The 16,168-nt window shown below is 36.7% G+C and overlaps 1 protein-coding gene across 6 annotated transcripts in view; it reads left to right on the plus strand.

Moving 5' to 3' along the window:
- TMEM150C (transmembrane protein 150C) overlaps positions 1-16,168 on the plus strand; it is a 78,387-nt gene that overhangs the window by 38,553 nt on the left and 23,666 nt on the right. For 2 of the 6 annotated variants that reach the window (XM_074228524.1, XM_074228525.1), the window contains one exon: positions 5,815-5,884. The exons of the other annotated variants lie outside the window; for them this stretch is intronic. In XM_074228524.1, the coding sequence (XP_074084625.1) occupies positions 5,815-5,884 (70 nt within the window). The remainder of the gene's footprint in view (positions 1-5,814; positions 5,885-16,168) is intronic. 6 annotated transcript variants of the gene reach the window in all.

Genomic DNA, 16,168 nt, shown 5'->3' on the forward strand with positions numbered 1-16,168 from the left:
TAAAAGATGAAAGGACATTACTTTGTTTCCATAACCATAATAAGTTCAACTGTCCTTCCATTAACATGTACCTATTTTGTTTCCAGGTCTATGTTACAAAAAAAAGGGGGGATGCTGTAGTATTTATCTATGTATAGTTTCTTTTCCTCTTTCTTTGACCTCTTTAATGGATAGTCTAATAGTAATATTGCTGAATTAAACACAGTTTAGTGAATTTGGGGGACAGTTTCAAAGTATTTTCCAGAATGGCTGGACCAGTTCACATCTCTACCAATACATTAGTGTGTCTATCCCCCCCAATTTGAATTTCTCTTATTTTCAGTAATTTGGAGCATTTTTTAAAATACAGTTGTTGGGGGTGGGGGGTTAGGTGGCTAAGGATATTGGCCTGTAATGTTCTTGTTCTTTCTCTGCTTTGTCTCTACTCTGTATAGGTAGCATGACTTTTATATTTTTAGAAAAAAAATGGAAAGAGGTCCTTTTTTGCCTTGGATCAATTGTTTTTTTGAATGCTTGTTAGGATTTACTTGAAATTCCATCTAGCCTGGAGTTTTTTTGGGAGGAGCAAATTTATGATTTGATGAATTTCTTTTTCTGATATTAGTCTATTTCTTCTATTGTCATATATTTTATATTTTTGAGTAAAAAATATTTCCTTCCCTTTCCATAGATCTAGCATATATTATTTCTTTTTCTTCTAACTTGTTTATGGTATATCACCCTTTATGTCTAAATCCTGAAACCATTTCAACCTTATCTTTGTATAGGATGTGAGATGTTGGTCTATGTCTGGTTTCTGCCATACTATCTTCCAGTTTTTGTCAGTAGTTTTTCCAACAATTTTTAACAAATAGTAAGTTCTTAGACCAGAAGCTGGTTTATCAAACAGCAGATTACTATAGTCATTTGCTAGTTTCTTTTTCACCTAGTCTATTCCACTGATCCACTACTCTTTCTTAGCCAGTACCTGACAGTTTTGATGACTGATGCTTTTTAATATAATTTTAGATCTTGTATAGCCAGATCACCTTCCTTTGAAATTTTTTCACTAATTCCCTTGATATTCTTGACCTTTTGTTCCTCCAGATGAATTTTGTTACTAATTTTTTCTAGCTCTATAAAATAATTTTGGTAAGTTTGATATGACCCTGCATAAGTACTTAAATTTATGGGGCAGCTAGGTGACACAGTACATAGAGCACTGGCCCTGAAGTCAGGAGGACCTGAATTCAAATTTGACCTCAGACACTTAATAATTACCTAGCTGTGTGGCCTTGGGCAAGTCACTTAACCCTATGACCTTGCAAAAACCTAAAAAAAAATAAGTAATTAAATTTATGTAGTATTGTCATTTTTATTATATTAACTCAACCTAACCATGAGCAATTGACATTTTCTCAATTATTTCCATCTGATTTTATTTGCCTGAAAAGTGTTTTGTAATTGTTTCCATATAGTTTCTGAGTTTGTCTTGGTAGGTAGATTACCAAGTATTTTATGATGTCTACAATTACCTTAAATGGAATTTCTCTTTTTTTTCTCTTACTGCTGGGCTTTATTGGTAATATACAGAAATACTGATGATTTATATGGATTTATTTTATAATTCTGCAACTTTGCCAAAGCTGCTAATTGTTTCAAGTAGTTTTTTAGTTGATCTTCTAAGATTCTCTTAAGTATACCATTTCATCATCTGCAAAGAGTGAGACTTTCGTTTCCTCATTGCCTATTCTAATTCCTTCAATTTCTTTTTCTTCTCTTGTTGCTAACATTTTTAATACAATAATAATAGAGGTGAAAACAGGCATCCTTGTTTCACCCCTGATTTTATTGGGAATGCTTCTAGCTTATCCCCATTACTTTTAATGCTTGATGATGGCTGTAGATAGATACTGTTCATCATTTTAAGAAAAACTTCATTTATTCTTATGCTCTCTAGTATTTTTAATTTAGCAGCAATTGAGATAATCATGATTTGTGTTAGTTTTGCTGTTGATATGCTCAATTATGCTGATGCTTTTCCTAATATTGAACCAATCATGCATTCCTATTATAAATCCTACCTGCTCGTGGTGTATTATCCTAGTGATAAATTGCTGTAATATGTTTGCTAATATTTTTATTTAAAAATTTTGCATCAATTTCTTTGGGGGAAATGGGCCTAAGATTTTCTTTTTCTGTTTTGACTCTTCCTGGTTTAGTTATCAGCAGCATATTGTTGTTAGAGAAGGAATTTGGCAGAACTCCTTCTTCACCTATTTTTTCAAATATTTTATAAAGAATTGGAATTAATTGTTTTTTTTAAGTGTGGTAAAATTCACTTATAAGTCCATCTAGCTGTGGAAATTTTTTCTTAGGAGTTCACAGACGGCTTGTTTAATTTTTTTGACATTCTATTATTTAAATAGTCTATTTCTTCTTTTGTCATATATTTTTAGTAAAAAAAAATATTTCTTCTAAGTTTATTGGTTTTCTTGGCTGGGTGAAGTTGCTATCATTCAACTGTAACTCCCAAATATGGAGAAGCTGTGAATGGTGGAGGACAGTAGCAATATGATGAGCTCCGGGGTGTAGAGGACTACCAGGATGCCTGTGGAGTAGCAAGCTATAGGCAAAACCCAGGTCAGAAGCAAAATAAGTCAAAACTTTTGTGTAAATCAATAGGATCATTAATACAAAATAGAGAGACCAATCTGAGCAACAGAGACAGAGATAGGAAGACAGACTCAGAGAGATTCAGAAAAAAAAAGAGAAAGACAGGGAGTAAAGGGGTGAGAGAGACAGATAGTCAGAGACACGAGATGGAGACAGGAAGACTCAGAGAGATGAAGAGACAGAGAAGGAAAGAGGGAATAGGAAAAGAGAGGGAAAGAGACAAATACAGACAGAGACAAAGAAAATATGAGTATATTCAGCTTCACCATGTCCAGATTTATAACTTATATTTATCCCAAACACACACTCTTCCTAACTTTTCTATTTCTACTGAGGGCATTACTACCCTTTCAGAAGCCAATTCCTCAAGTCCAGGGTCATCTTCCATTCTCCCATTTCCCTGCTGTCCACATCCAATCATGAATAATCCCTTTCTCTAAAATGATCAATTACTATAGAGTTCCTATACACTCAGGTGGATGTATGATGTATCTTTTCTATTGCATTGATTTGATTCTTTTTTATAATTTTGGTGAGAACCTTTTCCTCCTTTGATTTTTCTTGTCCTTTTGTTGTTTTCCTTTATGAATTTCATGATGACTTTGTCTTGATCTATGAGGAAATTGCCTGGTATTTTGATTGGTATTGATACATTTTTACAACCATTTTTGATGAGATTACTTGATTTTTTGAACAATACTTGTGGCTGCTTTATGTTGACTTGTCCTCCCAATATAAAAGTCCTACCTGATTCTTCCAAGTCTTGTCCATTTTCCTCCACAGTATAGCCATTCTCTTCTCTGTAGTCACATAGTCATCACCTTGGCCTACTCCCTGATCACTCCTAACCCAGACAACTATAATAGGTTTTTTTTTGCAAGGCAAATGGGGTTAAGTGGCTTGCCCAAGGCCACACAGCTAGGTAATTATTAAGTGTCTGAGACCACATTTGAACCCAGGTACTCCTGACTCCAGGGCCTGCGCTTTATACACTAAATGTTTTTTTGATTAATCACCCAGTCTTGAATCTCTCTCCTTGCCATTCAATCCTCCACTAAGATACCCAACTGGTACTCTTATGCATAGATCTGAATGGGTCACTCCCTTGTTCAAGAAGGTTCAAGAGCTCCCACTTGCCCCTGGGTGGGGTAGTGTCAGAGGAGAGAAGGGGTCATGTACCAGAGATAAAGTTAGTCTTTTCAAAAAATAATGATAGTGGTTATATAGCATTTTAAAATACTTTACAAATATTATCTCATTTGATGCTCAAAACAACCTTTATCTTTTATTTTATATATGGCTCACCATTTCTGTATCTTTGTCAAGAAAATCCCATATAGACTCACAATGAATTACAAAGAATTAGACATGACTGAAAGGTGCCTGAACAAATGGTCTCAGTTAACTCAATTGTAAAATGAGGATAATGATATATGATATTACCTCCCTCCCAGGGATATTATGAAGATAAAATGAGACAATATTTTTAAGGTACTTTGAAAACATTCAAACTTTTCATATGGGCTCACTCTAAAAATTGATATCTCATTCCACTTTTTTTTGAAAGCAACAGGATTAGTTGTGTTTGTTTTTTGTCTCTCCTCCAATTGGAAATCATCAAAGTAAGATGTGGGTCTAAGTCCCTTTCTCATCAGATTGTCAAATTCTAATGTACATTTGATTTTTTTTAAAAAATGGATCCTTTTCTTAATGATCCCTTTCTCTAAAATGATCAATTACTATAGAGTTCCTATACACTCAGGTGGATGTATGATGTATCTTTTCTATTGCATTGATTTGATTCTTTTTTATAATTTTGGTGAGAACCTTTTCCTCCTTTGATTTTTCTTGTCCTTTTGTTGTTTTCCTTTATGAATTTCATGATGACTCTGTCTTGATCTATGAGGAAATTGCCTGGTATTTTGATTGGTATTGATACATTTTTACAACCATTTTTGATGAGATTACTTGATTTTTTGAATAATACTTGTGGCTGCTTTATGTTGACTTGTCCTCCCAATATAAAAGTCCTACCTGATTCTTCCAATGACAATTCTTTGCTCCCTTTCTCAAATAAACTGCCTCATTCAGTGGATTACAGAACATTCAGATTTCCCTGATAGAAGTGGACCATCAGCTCCCTAGTGTGGTCCCCACATACAACCATTGCCACCTAATTATCATCATAGTCAAGCCCAGGTTAAGGTAGGGTTGTGCTGCCCTCTACTGGCCTCTGATTATGATGGATGCGGGCAGCACACACAGGTGGGATCTGACAGCCCATAACTGACACTGCCCATTCCTGAAAAATGATGTGGAAATGAAGAGAGTAATAGGCAAGATCCCTGGATTTTGAGTTGGGATGCTTGGATTTAAATCCAACTTCTGATGCAAAATGTGTGAGCAGGATGTCCTGGACCTCTCTTCCATCAGTTAAATGGGGATAACTATTTTTATTCATGGAGAACCTTGTGGGGTTCTTGTGAAAAAGAAGGTGCTTTATAAGTAAATCTGAAGGACTTAGGGTGGAGTTTGGGGCTATTTTTTTCTTTTACTAAATTTATCACTTGTTGAAGGTGCTGCCTTTTATTATTCTCTAATTTTTTCCATTATTTCTTTTTTCCAGTTTATTTTAGAGATTTTTGTTTTTAGGTTTTTGCAAGGCAGTGGGGTTAAGTGACTTGCCCAAAGCCACACACAAGGCTAGGTAATTATTAAATATCTTAGACCAGATTTGAACCCAGGTACTCCTGACTCCAGGGTTGGTACTCTATCCCCTGTGCCACCTAGCCACCCCTCCAGTTCATTTTACATGAAGGTGAGGAAACTGAAATAAATAGGGTTAAGGGACTTGCCCAGGGTCACAGAGCTAATAAGTATCTAAGGTCAAATTTGAACTCCACTACTTACTACTTGTCTTGCCCATGAAGCTAAGCACCCTGGAGGATAAGGTATCACATAATAGATTTATTTTGTAAAACAATGACTCTCGAATGGAATATAGCACAGTAGGAGGCACATTTATAGAAAATGTTCAATCAGTACTTGCTGAGTTGAATGAAAAGAAAGTAATTTATCTGTGACAATACATTATGTGAAGATAAATCAAAATATGCATAAATGATATGACATATGTATACATATTTATGTCTATGGCAGCCATCATGGGGAAGAGGGAAGAAAAAAGAAATTTATCTGATAAAGTCACTTATTTAAAAGGAATAGCAAGGTAAGCATAATAGATTTGCAGTTTTATGTGCAATCTCTTTTATACTATGTTATGAAAATGTTTGTCTTATTCCATATATTGAAAGAAAAGAAAATTTTAAATTAAAAATAAAAATGCTTGGACATCTACTTGTGCCTTGTTGGAACCACAACTGGGGAAAGCCCCACCAAAGCAAGGAGAATATAGAAGGCTGCAGAAGTCTAATCCCTTCACTAGAAAATCCTTTCACAATTTAAAATAAAAATGAAAATTTAAAATAAAATTAAAAAGAAATAAGAAAATTAAAATTTGTCAATAGCAGCTCGTTCTCTGATTTAGGAATTTAAGATCATTTTATTTTATTTTTACCAGCATCATCAATTTTACCCATAGATGGGCAAATATAGGAACCAATTAGACTTTAGAAAGAAAGAAAAGGCTTGAATAGTGGTTGGGGAAGATATAATTGCTTTTCTTTTGGGGTTTTATTTTTTAGGTTTTTTTCAAGGCAAATGGGGTTAAGTGGCTTGCCCAAGGCCACACAGCTAGGTAATTATTAAGTGTCTGAGGTCGGATTTGAACTCAGGGACTCCTGACTCCAGGGCCAGTGCTCTAGCCACTGCACCACCTAGCCGCCCCTCTTTTTTTTTTTAATAAAGAAAGTGAATTCTCCAAGAGGAGAAAAATATTTGAATTACCCATTTCTGTTCTCTCCTGCCTTCAGGACACCAGAACAATTTTGTGTTCATTTTTGTTTTTGCACAAACTAAGGCTATTAGTTTAGAAGGAAAAGAGAAAACTTTGAGGAGAAAAGTCTTTGTAGTACATCTCTGATGAAGGACTCATATCCAGGTTGCCTAAGGAACTGAATGTGTATTATAAGAGTACAATAGAAAAATGGGCAAAAATATGAAATGAAGGGGCAGCTAGGTGGTGTAGTGGATGGAGCACCGGCCCTGGAGTCAGGAGAACCTGAGTTCAAACCTAATAATTGCCTAGCTGTGTGATCTTGGGCAAGCCACTTAATCCCATTGCCTTAAATAAATTTAAAAAAAATTAAAAATATGAAACAATACATACATTTTGGATGTGGCCAATGTGAGAATTATTTTGCTGGGTAGTACATGTTTATTATTTTTTAATTTAATTTTTTGTTTAATCTGAGCAGCAGTGGGAAGGAGATCATAAATGCTTGTAAATTAAATAATTTCATTCATTCATTTTTGTTAAATGATAGTAGTGGATCAAACAGGCATTGTATGTATGTTCTGGATCAAACAGGCATTGTATGTATGTTCTGTCTATTTTTGGTTTGTTTGGTTTTTTGCAAGGGCTTAAGTGACTTGCCCAAGGTCACACAGCTAGGATCTGAGGCTGGAATTGAACTCAGGTTCTCCTACATCCAGGGCTGGTGCTTTATCCACTATACCATTTAAATAATGTCTATTATTTTTGGAGCTCAATTAATGTCTTAATGTAACTCCTTCTAATAATAATAATAATAATAATAATAATAATTGGCATTTCTATAGTGCTTTACTATTTATAAAACTTCATATATCCTAATTTATCTTTCCAACAACCCTGGGAAATAAGTTTTATTGTTATCGCATTTTGTACATAAGGGGACTGAGGCAAAGTTCAATGACTTCCCAAAGTCATACAGTTAATTACTATCTGAGACAGGATTCAAATTTAGTTGTTCTGGACTTAAGTCCAGGCATAGGAATAGGAAGCAGAAGGGTTCTTGACCGACAGCAGAAGCTGCTTCACCCTGGGTGGATTCAGAATGGTATCTAGGAAGGCTGAAATCCCTCCCTGCTCCTACTAAGATGTGCTTCCAGCTCACACTTGGTCAGCCTGAATGCTTCTCCATCTTCTCTCCATGGCTAGAGTCCAGGCCATGACCACATGTTCCATAGCTTCTCCTGCAGCCTGGGATGCTTCTTCTCACCCTCTGGGGTTGTACTAGCATCATCAAGCTCATTATCCAGAACCCCTGGGAATTCTGGGGACTCTGCCCCAAGCTGAATACAAGACCTTGGGAATTCAGGAATTCTTGGATAATTGCCCCAAATAGCAGGCAAGTCATCCCCTCATACCTTGTGTTTCCACAGCAACATCTCTGGATGTAGTAGGTTACCATTGCCAGGTATCTTTATATGAGCTTCACGAAAGGGTCAGTTTACCATTGCTATGGAAACCACAGGTCCGAATTCTCAGATTATGAGAACATGTGAATACTCTTCTTTCTCAATGCATTAAAACTACACATTGGCAGTTATTTTTGGAGACTCTTGGTTAAAATAGGTATGTGAAAGATCACAGACTAGGTCAGCTCTCTTATATACAATCCAGCCAATATGTCTAAAAGAACACAAGACAAAGCAACATTCAATAACACTGAAGAGAAACTTGACAGCCTCAAGTCTTCCTGTGCAGGCATCACAAAAGGGGCAGTAGATAGAAGCCAGCAAGTACCCAAAGTGACTGAAGTCCGAGCAGAGATGAGCTGGGGATGGTCTGCTCTTGGGGAAGCACATACCACCCAAACTTAGGGCAGCTAGATGGCAGTGGAGTCAGGAGGATAGGAGTTCAAATCCAGCCTCAGACATTTACTAGCTGTGTGACTTTGTATAAGTCTCTTTACCCTGATTGTCTCATATCCAGAGCCATCTCTAGTCATCCTGATCCATATCTGACCACTGGACCCAGATGGCTCTGGAGGAGAAATTGAGGCTGGTGACTTAGCACTGACATCTCCCACTCAAATCCAATTAATATGCTTGTCATGGCATCACCTCCCTGACGTCATGTTCTTCTTTGAGAATGAAGGACAAAAACATTACATTATTACACTACCCAATCACACAGAATTTAAAACAAAATGAACTAAAATCAATCTTACAAGCTGCTCATCCTCCTTTAGTCACCCAACTCTCACCTGTGGTTCCAAGAAGCTGGAGCAGGCACAGCAGCCACACCCCAGTAAAACCATCTCAGCAGACAGGCTAAACCAGGTTGAGAATGACCAACAGGCCTCCAACATGTCAGTGAATTACAGGGATGTCTACCCCAACCATGTATAGACTTCACCTGGTGGAATGGTAGATGAGAATAATTTGTTTCAATGATCAGGAAGTTGACTGAAGTAGGTACTGTGGAGATCTAGACATCAAAGACACCAAGGTCACTCACTGCATCTTGGGCCATTGTCATCATCTTGCTTTTGTCTGCCACTGACTTTGAGGACTCTGGAAGAAAGATAGAGGAGGTTGATGACTTTGCCCAACTCTGTCTCATTTAAATCTAATTCATTCCAAAATCAAGGCAGACAGTCCAAGGCCACGTATTTAAGAAGTATCTGACACAAAATGCAAACTCTGGTCTTCTTGACCCTACAAGTTTGAACTTTTCTAAATGGAGGCATTCCAGTGAGTGACCTATATATCAAGCCTTCCCTCAGAGGATAGAAGCTTGTAGACACATTGAGTAGATATGCACCAAGGGAGGTGGAAGCTGGCAATGAGTGTCACAATTGAAGCTCAAAGCCAGAAGGATTTGACCTTGAATAGATGGAACCTAGCAGGAGACAAAGTCAGACCCTGTAGGTAGTAACTTGGTGAAGAAATGTAGACCTCAGTGTATATAGAGCTACAACAGAGAGAGGAGCAACTCAACAGCTAGATGCATGCACCAATGGAGCATTGGAGGAGACCAAAGACTGACACGTACTTGGACATCCACTTGTGGCTTGTTGGAACCCTAACAGGTGAGGGAACCATTGGTGCAAGGAGAAGACAGAAGACTGAAGAGGTCTAATCCCTTCCCTGGACCACAGGGCCAGATGGTGGGGCTTGCTCCTAAACAAGTCATCTAGAACCATGGTGATGATGCCATCCAAACTGTAAACCAGACAGGGTCTGCTCATTGCATCTAAGGGATACACAAAATCCCAGTGGAGAAACTGAAGTTGATGAGATGAGCAAACAGAATAAAACTGAACACAGTAATATCTCAGATTAAGAAAATTCCAAGTGGTTATCCCTGAAGAGGAGAGTATCTTCACAATTTCTCTCTCTCTCTCTCTCTCTCTCTCTCTCTCTCTCTCTCTCTCTCTCTCTCTGTGACTTGCCCAGGGTCATACCTCTAGTTAGTTCAAATGTCTGAGGCAAGATTTGAACTTAGGTCCTCATGACTCTAGGGCCAGTATTCTATCCACTCTGCCACCTAGCTGCCCCCACAATAATCAACAAAGATTCAAAGAAAAGAATGGCCTCTTGACTACAAGAACTCTAGAGTGATAGAAAGAAAAAAGACAAGGTTAAAATAAAACTACAACTCTTTTTTTTAAGGTTTTTGCAAGGCAATGGGGTTAAGCAGCTTGCCCAAGGCCACACAGCTAGGTAATTATTAAGTGTCTGAGGCTGGATTTGAACTCAGGGAGTCCTGACTCCAGGGATGGTGCTCTGTCCACTGTGCCACCTAGCTGCCCCTAGAACTCTTGAGAGAGAAAATAAAAGGAGAATAAATTAGAAGAGAACACCTCATTTAACTAGGGTTGACTTACTGAAAAGGAGTGGAGCAAACAAAATTAAATGATTCTGAGACAAACAAATATTAGAATGAATCAAAATTAGAAAATTAGAAAACTCAAAGGATTGAAAAAATAGAGTATGTCAAGAATCTACTATCAAAAATGATGGGTATACTGGGGAAAATTGATGGTATGGTAAATAGAGGACCAGCCCTGGAGTTAGAAGGACCTGAGTTCAAATTCAGTCTCAGACACTTGCTATTTACTAATTGTATGACCTTGGACAACTCACTTAATCCCCATTGCCCACAACCACCCTCCCAAAAAAAAGATGAATATTGAAAACAAGTTACGGAGTTGTTAACCTTAAGAATAATCAGACTTGCTGAAATATGTAGTTAAAAAACCCCAACTACCTGGCTATCATATTTTTAGAGATCACAAAACAAAACTGCCTATACCTATTTAAATCAGAGGGCAATATGAAAATGCAGAGACTTCATTTTGTCATCTTCTGAAAGAAACCTCAAACCAAAAACACTCAGGAGTGTCATAGCCAAAATTAAAAGTTTCCAAGTTAAATAAAAATACTGCAGGTTACAAAAAAGTAAGAGTTCAAAGGCTGAGCCAGGATGGCAGAGAAAAGGCAGGGACTCACCTGAGATCTCCCATGAACCCTTCAAATACTTTTAAATAATGATTCTAAACAAAAGAAGCACTTACTATAGGGATCCAATGCTCGAATTACTTCAAAGGCAAGCCACTTAACCCCATTTGCCTTGTAAAAAAAAAAAAGAAAGAAAACAGAATTTTAAAAGGAAGTGTGTTGATATGATGTTATTTTCTGGAATGTTCCTGATAGTGCTTAGTATCAGAGAATATATAAATATTTTAAGAAAATAAATATCCATAATACCTATGTTCTCAGAGGGATTACTACATAAATATGATTATAGTTAGAAATCATGAACTTGGAAAATGATCTACCCAGATTCAAAGAAAGAAAGAACAAAGAGAAAGAAGAAAAGAGAGAGAGATAAAAAGGAGAAAAAGAGAGAGAAATAAATGAAGAAATATATAAAGAAATAGGAAGAAGAAAATTTAAATTGAATAATAAATAATAAAGGAGAAAATGAATGAATTAAAAAGTTGATAAAGAGAAATTAATAAGCAGGAAAATATATAAAAATAAATATATGTATATATAAATAAATTAATATGAATATACACATTAATAAACAAATATAAGCCTAAAGAAATATGAATAAATATGCATATATACAGGTTAACATTATTGAGAAGGAAATAAATGTGCATAAACTAATTTAGATTTATAAATACAGGCAAAAATAAGTAAACTTAAAATAAATAGCAGTTCACAGCAACAGGGAGAGTTGTACCAGTTTCAGAGGAATGTGTAGGGAACTTGTGAAGGGGAGGGAACCAGTTCTGAATTACTCTTCTACTCCACTCCATTTACTCCCTTCCAAATGAAAAAAATGCATGTGTCAGGGAGCTCAGTTTCCTAATAACTCTCAGAAGGAAAAGGTAAATATTAAGGAAAGAGCGCACACCATCAAACATCCAAAAGCAGGGCCATGTACTTAGGGAGTAAAGAATCCTTCCAAACATCCCTCCCTAGAAAAATGGAACATTTTCTAATTTATGAGACACATCAAGTAGTTGGGGGGAATTCCCATCAAACAGTAAACCTAAGAGGGTTCAGTAAATGAGGGAGAAACAAAGCCAGAGAGTAACACTGGACTCTCTTTGATATCAGCCAGTTTATCAAAAGGACTAATCAGTCATTTCTGGTCGTTCAGAATTTGGAATTAAAATGGTTTTGGTGAGTATTTCAAGAACTAACAAACATTTGTGGAAGGTCAGCTACACCTGATTTTTTTTAATCCCTTTGAATGCATTTGAGGGTAGTTGCTCTGGACTAGTATCAGTATCCGTAACTAATTGGTATAGGAATTTGGGTTTAACATTTTCTCAAGAAAATTTAGATTAACAGTACTAGTTGATACTCCACACCTAGTAACTATTATGTTGAAGAGCTTCAGGTTTTTGACTACCATATTCTGTAGAGCAGAAGAGTTGGGGTTATAACCAAGGGTAATTTATCCAGCAAAGTTAAATATAATCCTGAATGGAAGAAAAAAGGGATATTTAACAAACTGAAAGACTTTCAGGTTTTTGTGACAAAGACCCCAGAACTTAAAGAAACATTTGACATATGACATCCAGGAGAAATATAAGGTAAACATTAAAGACTGATCCTAAGGGGCCCAAAAAGGTCAAATTATTTGCTTTGTGAATTACATGTGAAAATATTAGCAATACTCTAATGATTGTCATCATTATTTGGGTAGTTTGGGAAAAAAGGTATGGGCTGGACTGGGCTAAGTATGATAGGGTGATTTTAAAAAAATAAAACTGTGTAGGGAGAGATAAAAAGGAGTAATTATCTCATACAAATGAGACATAAATGGAAAGACAAATTATACAGAAGAAGGTATTAGGAGGGAGGTGAGCTAATGATGGAATCTTACTGTCTTTGGGAATGGGTTAAAGAGGGAAATCTGTCTGTCTGTCTATCCATCCATCCATCATCCATCATCTATCTATCTTCTATGTGTCTATACATATATATTTCTATATTCATATATGTATATACACATATATGTCTAGAAGGATATAAAAAGTCTAAATTCAGAAAGAAAAAAAGATGACAAGGGGATAGAATTGGGGAGAGAACTTTAGAGGAGTGAGTAGGTTAAAGAATAGAAGGGCAAGGGGCAGCTAGGTGGCGCACTGGCCCTGAAGTCAGGAGTACCTGAGTTCAAATCTGTCCTCAGCTGTGTGGCCTTGGGCAAGCCACTTAACCCCATTTGCCTTGCAAAAAAAAAAACCCTAAAAAAAAAAGAATAGAAGGGCAAAATAATGGGTAGAAGTAAAGCAGGGGAGATGGGAGAGAGGATAAATAGGGTAAGAAGGATAGAAGGAAAATAGGAAGGAGAAAAATCTATAAATAATTGTAGCTTAGAATTTGATTGGAATAAATTTACCCATAAAATCAGTACATGGCAATTTTTTCCCTCTTCTCATTTTGAAATTGAGTTTCAAACCAAGAACTAGCATCTTTTACATTTTTTCTTTTTCCATAACTGTGTGCCTTAAACAATTTATTGCAGTAGTTTAAACACAGAAGCAGATATGAGAATCCAGCTATTTGAAGCCAAACACTAAAGGGATTTGCAAAAAATATGTAAAAAAATGCTACTTGTCTCATTTTGGCTTGGAAAAATATAGTTATTTTTCATAAAATATATTTTTATGTTCAAATGTAGTGAGTTTGATCACTTTTAGATGAATCAAATATTTTAGTTTTAAGTTATTGATTATAATTATAAATTATTTTACTAATTTGACTAATAAATATTCTCAATTTCATTTCTATCACATAATCATTAATAGGTATAAGCTGCATTAACAAAACCTTTCTGGGGTCTTCAATACTTGCAATACTAAAGCTGTATGTCAAAACTGAAGGAAGACTTTCTCCAAAGATTGACTCTTTAAAGACTGGGGCTACTAGATGGTCAAGCCATTTAACACTAATTGTCTTCTCCTCCCCCCAAAAAAGAGGGGAGTCCTAAAACCAAAATATTTGAGAATCATTGCCATATAACCCATAAAGATATGTATTGAAATTAAAGTAAGATTTATTCCAAAGATAATATTATTCATCCCTATCCTGAAGAACCTTGGTTGGCCAATGGATCTTTTCTGGAATATTTCATGGCTATTTTGAGTTGAACCAAAAGATTTCCAAAGTGTAGTTGGATCCCAGCAGGTACCCACTTACCCAGACCAGCAATCTGAGATTAGTAGCCAAAGCTTCTAGACTTCTGGGTCACACTTTAGAGCTTGGCCAATATGCCAAGAAGCCCCAGTGTTGGGAGCAGCAAGGTGGCACAGTGGATAAAGCACCAGCCCTAGAGTCAGGAGGACCTCAGTTCAAATCCAGCCTCAGACGCTTAATAATTGCCTAGCTGTGTGACCTTGGGCAAGCCACTTGATCCCACTGCCTTAAATAAGTAAATTTAAAAAAAAGAAGAAGAAGAAGCCCCAGTCTCTAAAAGCTCTTGCTTGCCTTGGACTAGCTCAGAGTTTGCTGTTGGAAATGATAACAATCTTGAGTTATCCAGTTAATGACTCAGAGTCATGAGTGCTGCAACAACCACCAAAAAGCAAATGACGGAAAGAGGATTCCAGAGAAGACCATGTTATTCCATGGACTTAGGACAGTCATGATGTCCTCTGAGTTTCCTGAGATGTCATGGACTCTTGTTTCCTGAGGTTTAATTTCTATTGTGAAGCTGGAAAGGATGAGGGGTGGTCTATTATTGGAGTTAATGACCCTCAAGTACCTTCCACTGGATGGTGCCACTTAGGAGCAGAATTTGGGCAGCTAAGAAACACTACTGATGAACTGCTTTCCCTTTCAAGTAGAGAAGAGATAGAGATTAGTGTGTGTGTCTGTGTGTGTGTGTGTGTGTGTGTGAGAGAGAGAGACAGAGACAGAGAGACAGACTGAGACAGAGAGAGACAGAGAGACTGAGACACACACACACACAGAGAGAGAGAGAGAGAGAGAGAGAGAGAGAGAGACAGAGGATGACAGATGGAGACACAGAGAGGAGGGGTGGGGGAGAAGCAGAAAAAAGACAGATCTTTGTTCTTTCTATTCAATGACTGTAGCCTTTTATAAACCCTTACTTCAAAAACTATTTATTTCCTTTGTGACATTTTTTTTTACTATGGAGGAGAGAGAAGTGAGATTTATATTGTAACACCCCAAATGTTTGACATGTAATTCCTCAAGCAGATTCTGGTCCAGTTGCCACAGAGCTCTGTCCCTCCTGCCATATTTATATTGATCTTTCTTGTCTTCTGAGGTTATTGCTCAGAACAGTTTCCCAAGAAAAGTTCCAGTTTCCAAACTTGTAATTCCTTCCTTCTGTTGCCAGAGTGAGTGGCCTTCACTTGTTTCTATTTTCCTTGAGCCCAGTACAGTGAGAACCCTAAAATATAATAATAGCACAGAAAAGGATAAACTGGCTATCAGAACAAAATTTAGATATCTTGGGTTTCCTTAAAGATCCTAAAAAATAACCAAAAGATGGTTCTGATTCTGCCTATCTGCCTCAGAAAGACAAAGACCCTGATAGGAGTATCATTCTCCTTCTTTACAGAAAAGACTTTCAATAATTTGACATCCTGCTGTCTATACCAAGTCCACAATTTCCAGTAGGAGAAGGAGCTTTCTTTGTATGAAATTATAAAAAAATATACTTTTTCTCCTTTGTGGCTTAAATAGGAGTCTGTAGGATATAATTCTAAGAAACACTATTGTTATTTCAGCAATCGCAATAGCTAGCATTTATATAGCACTATGAGTCTTCAGAGTATCTTATAAATATAATCTCATTTTATTCTCAGAGCAATCTTGGGAGGTAGGGGCTGTTATTATTCTCATTTTAAAAAAAATTAGTTGTAACCAACTCTTGATGACCCTCTTTGGGGTTTTCTTGGCAAAGATGCTGGAGGGGTTTGCTATTTCCAACTCATTTTACAGATGAGGAAACTGAGGTAAAAGGATTAAGTGGCTTGCTCAGGGCCACAGAGCTAGTAGGTGTCTGAAGTTGATTTTGAAATTAGATTCTCCTGCCCTTCAGGGCCAATGCTCTAATCACTTTGCT

This window comes from Macrotis lagotis, chromosome 3 (assembly GCF_037893015.1).
Source record: "Macrotis lagotis isolate mMagLag1 chromosome 3, bilby.v1.9.chrom.fasta, whole genome shotgun sequence".
Classification (NCBI taxonomy): domain Eukaryota; kingdom Metazoa; phylum Chordata; class Mammalia; order Peramelemorphia; family Peramelidae; genus Macrotis; species Macrotis lagotis.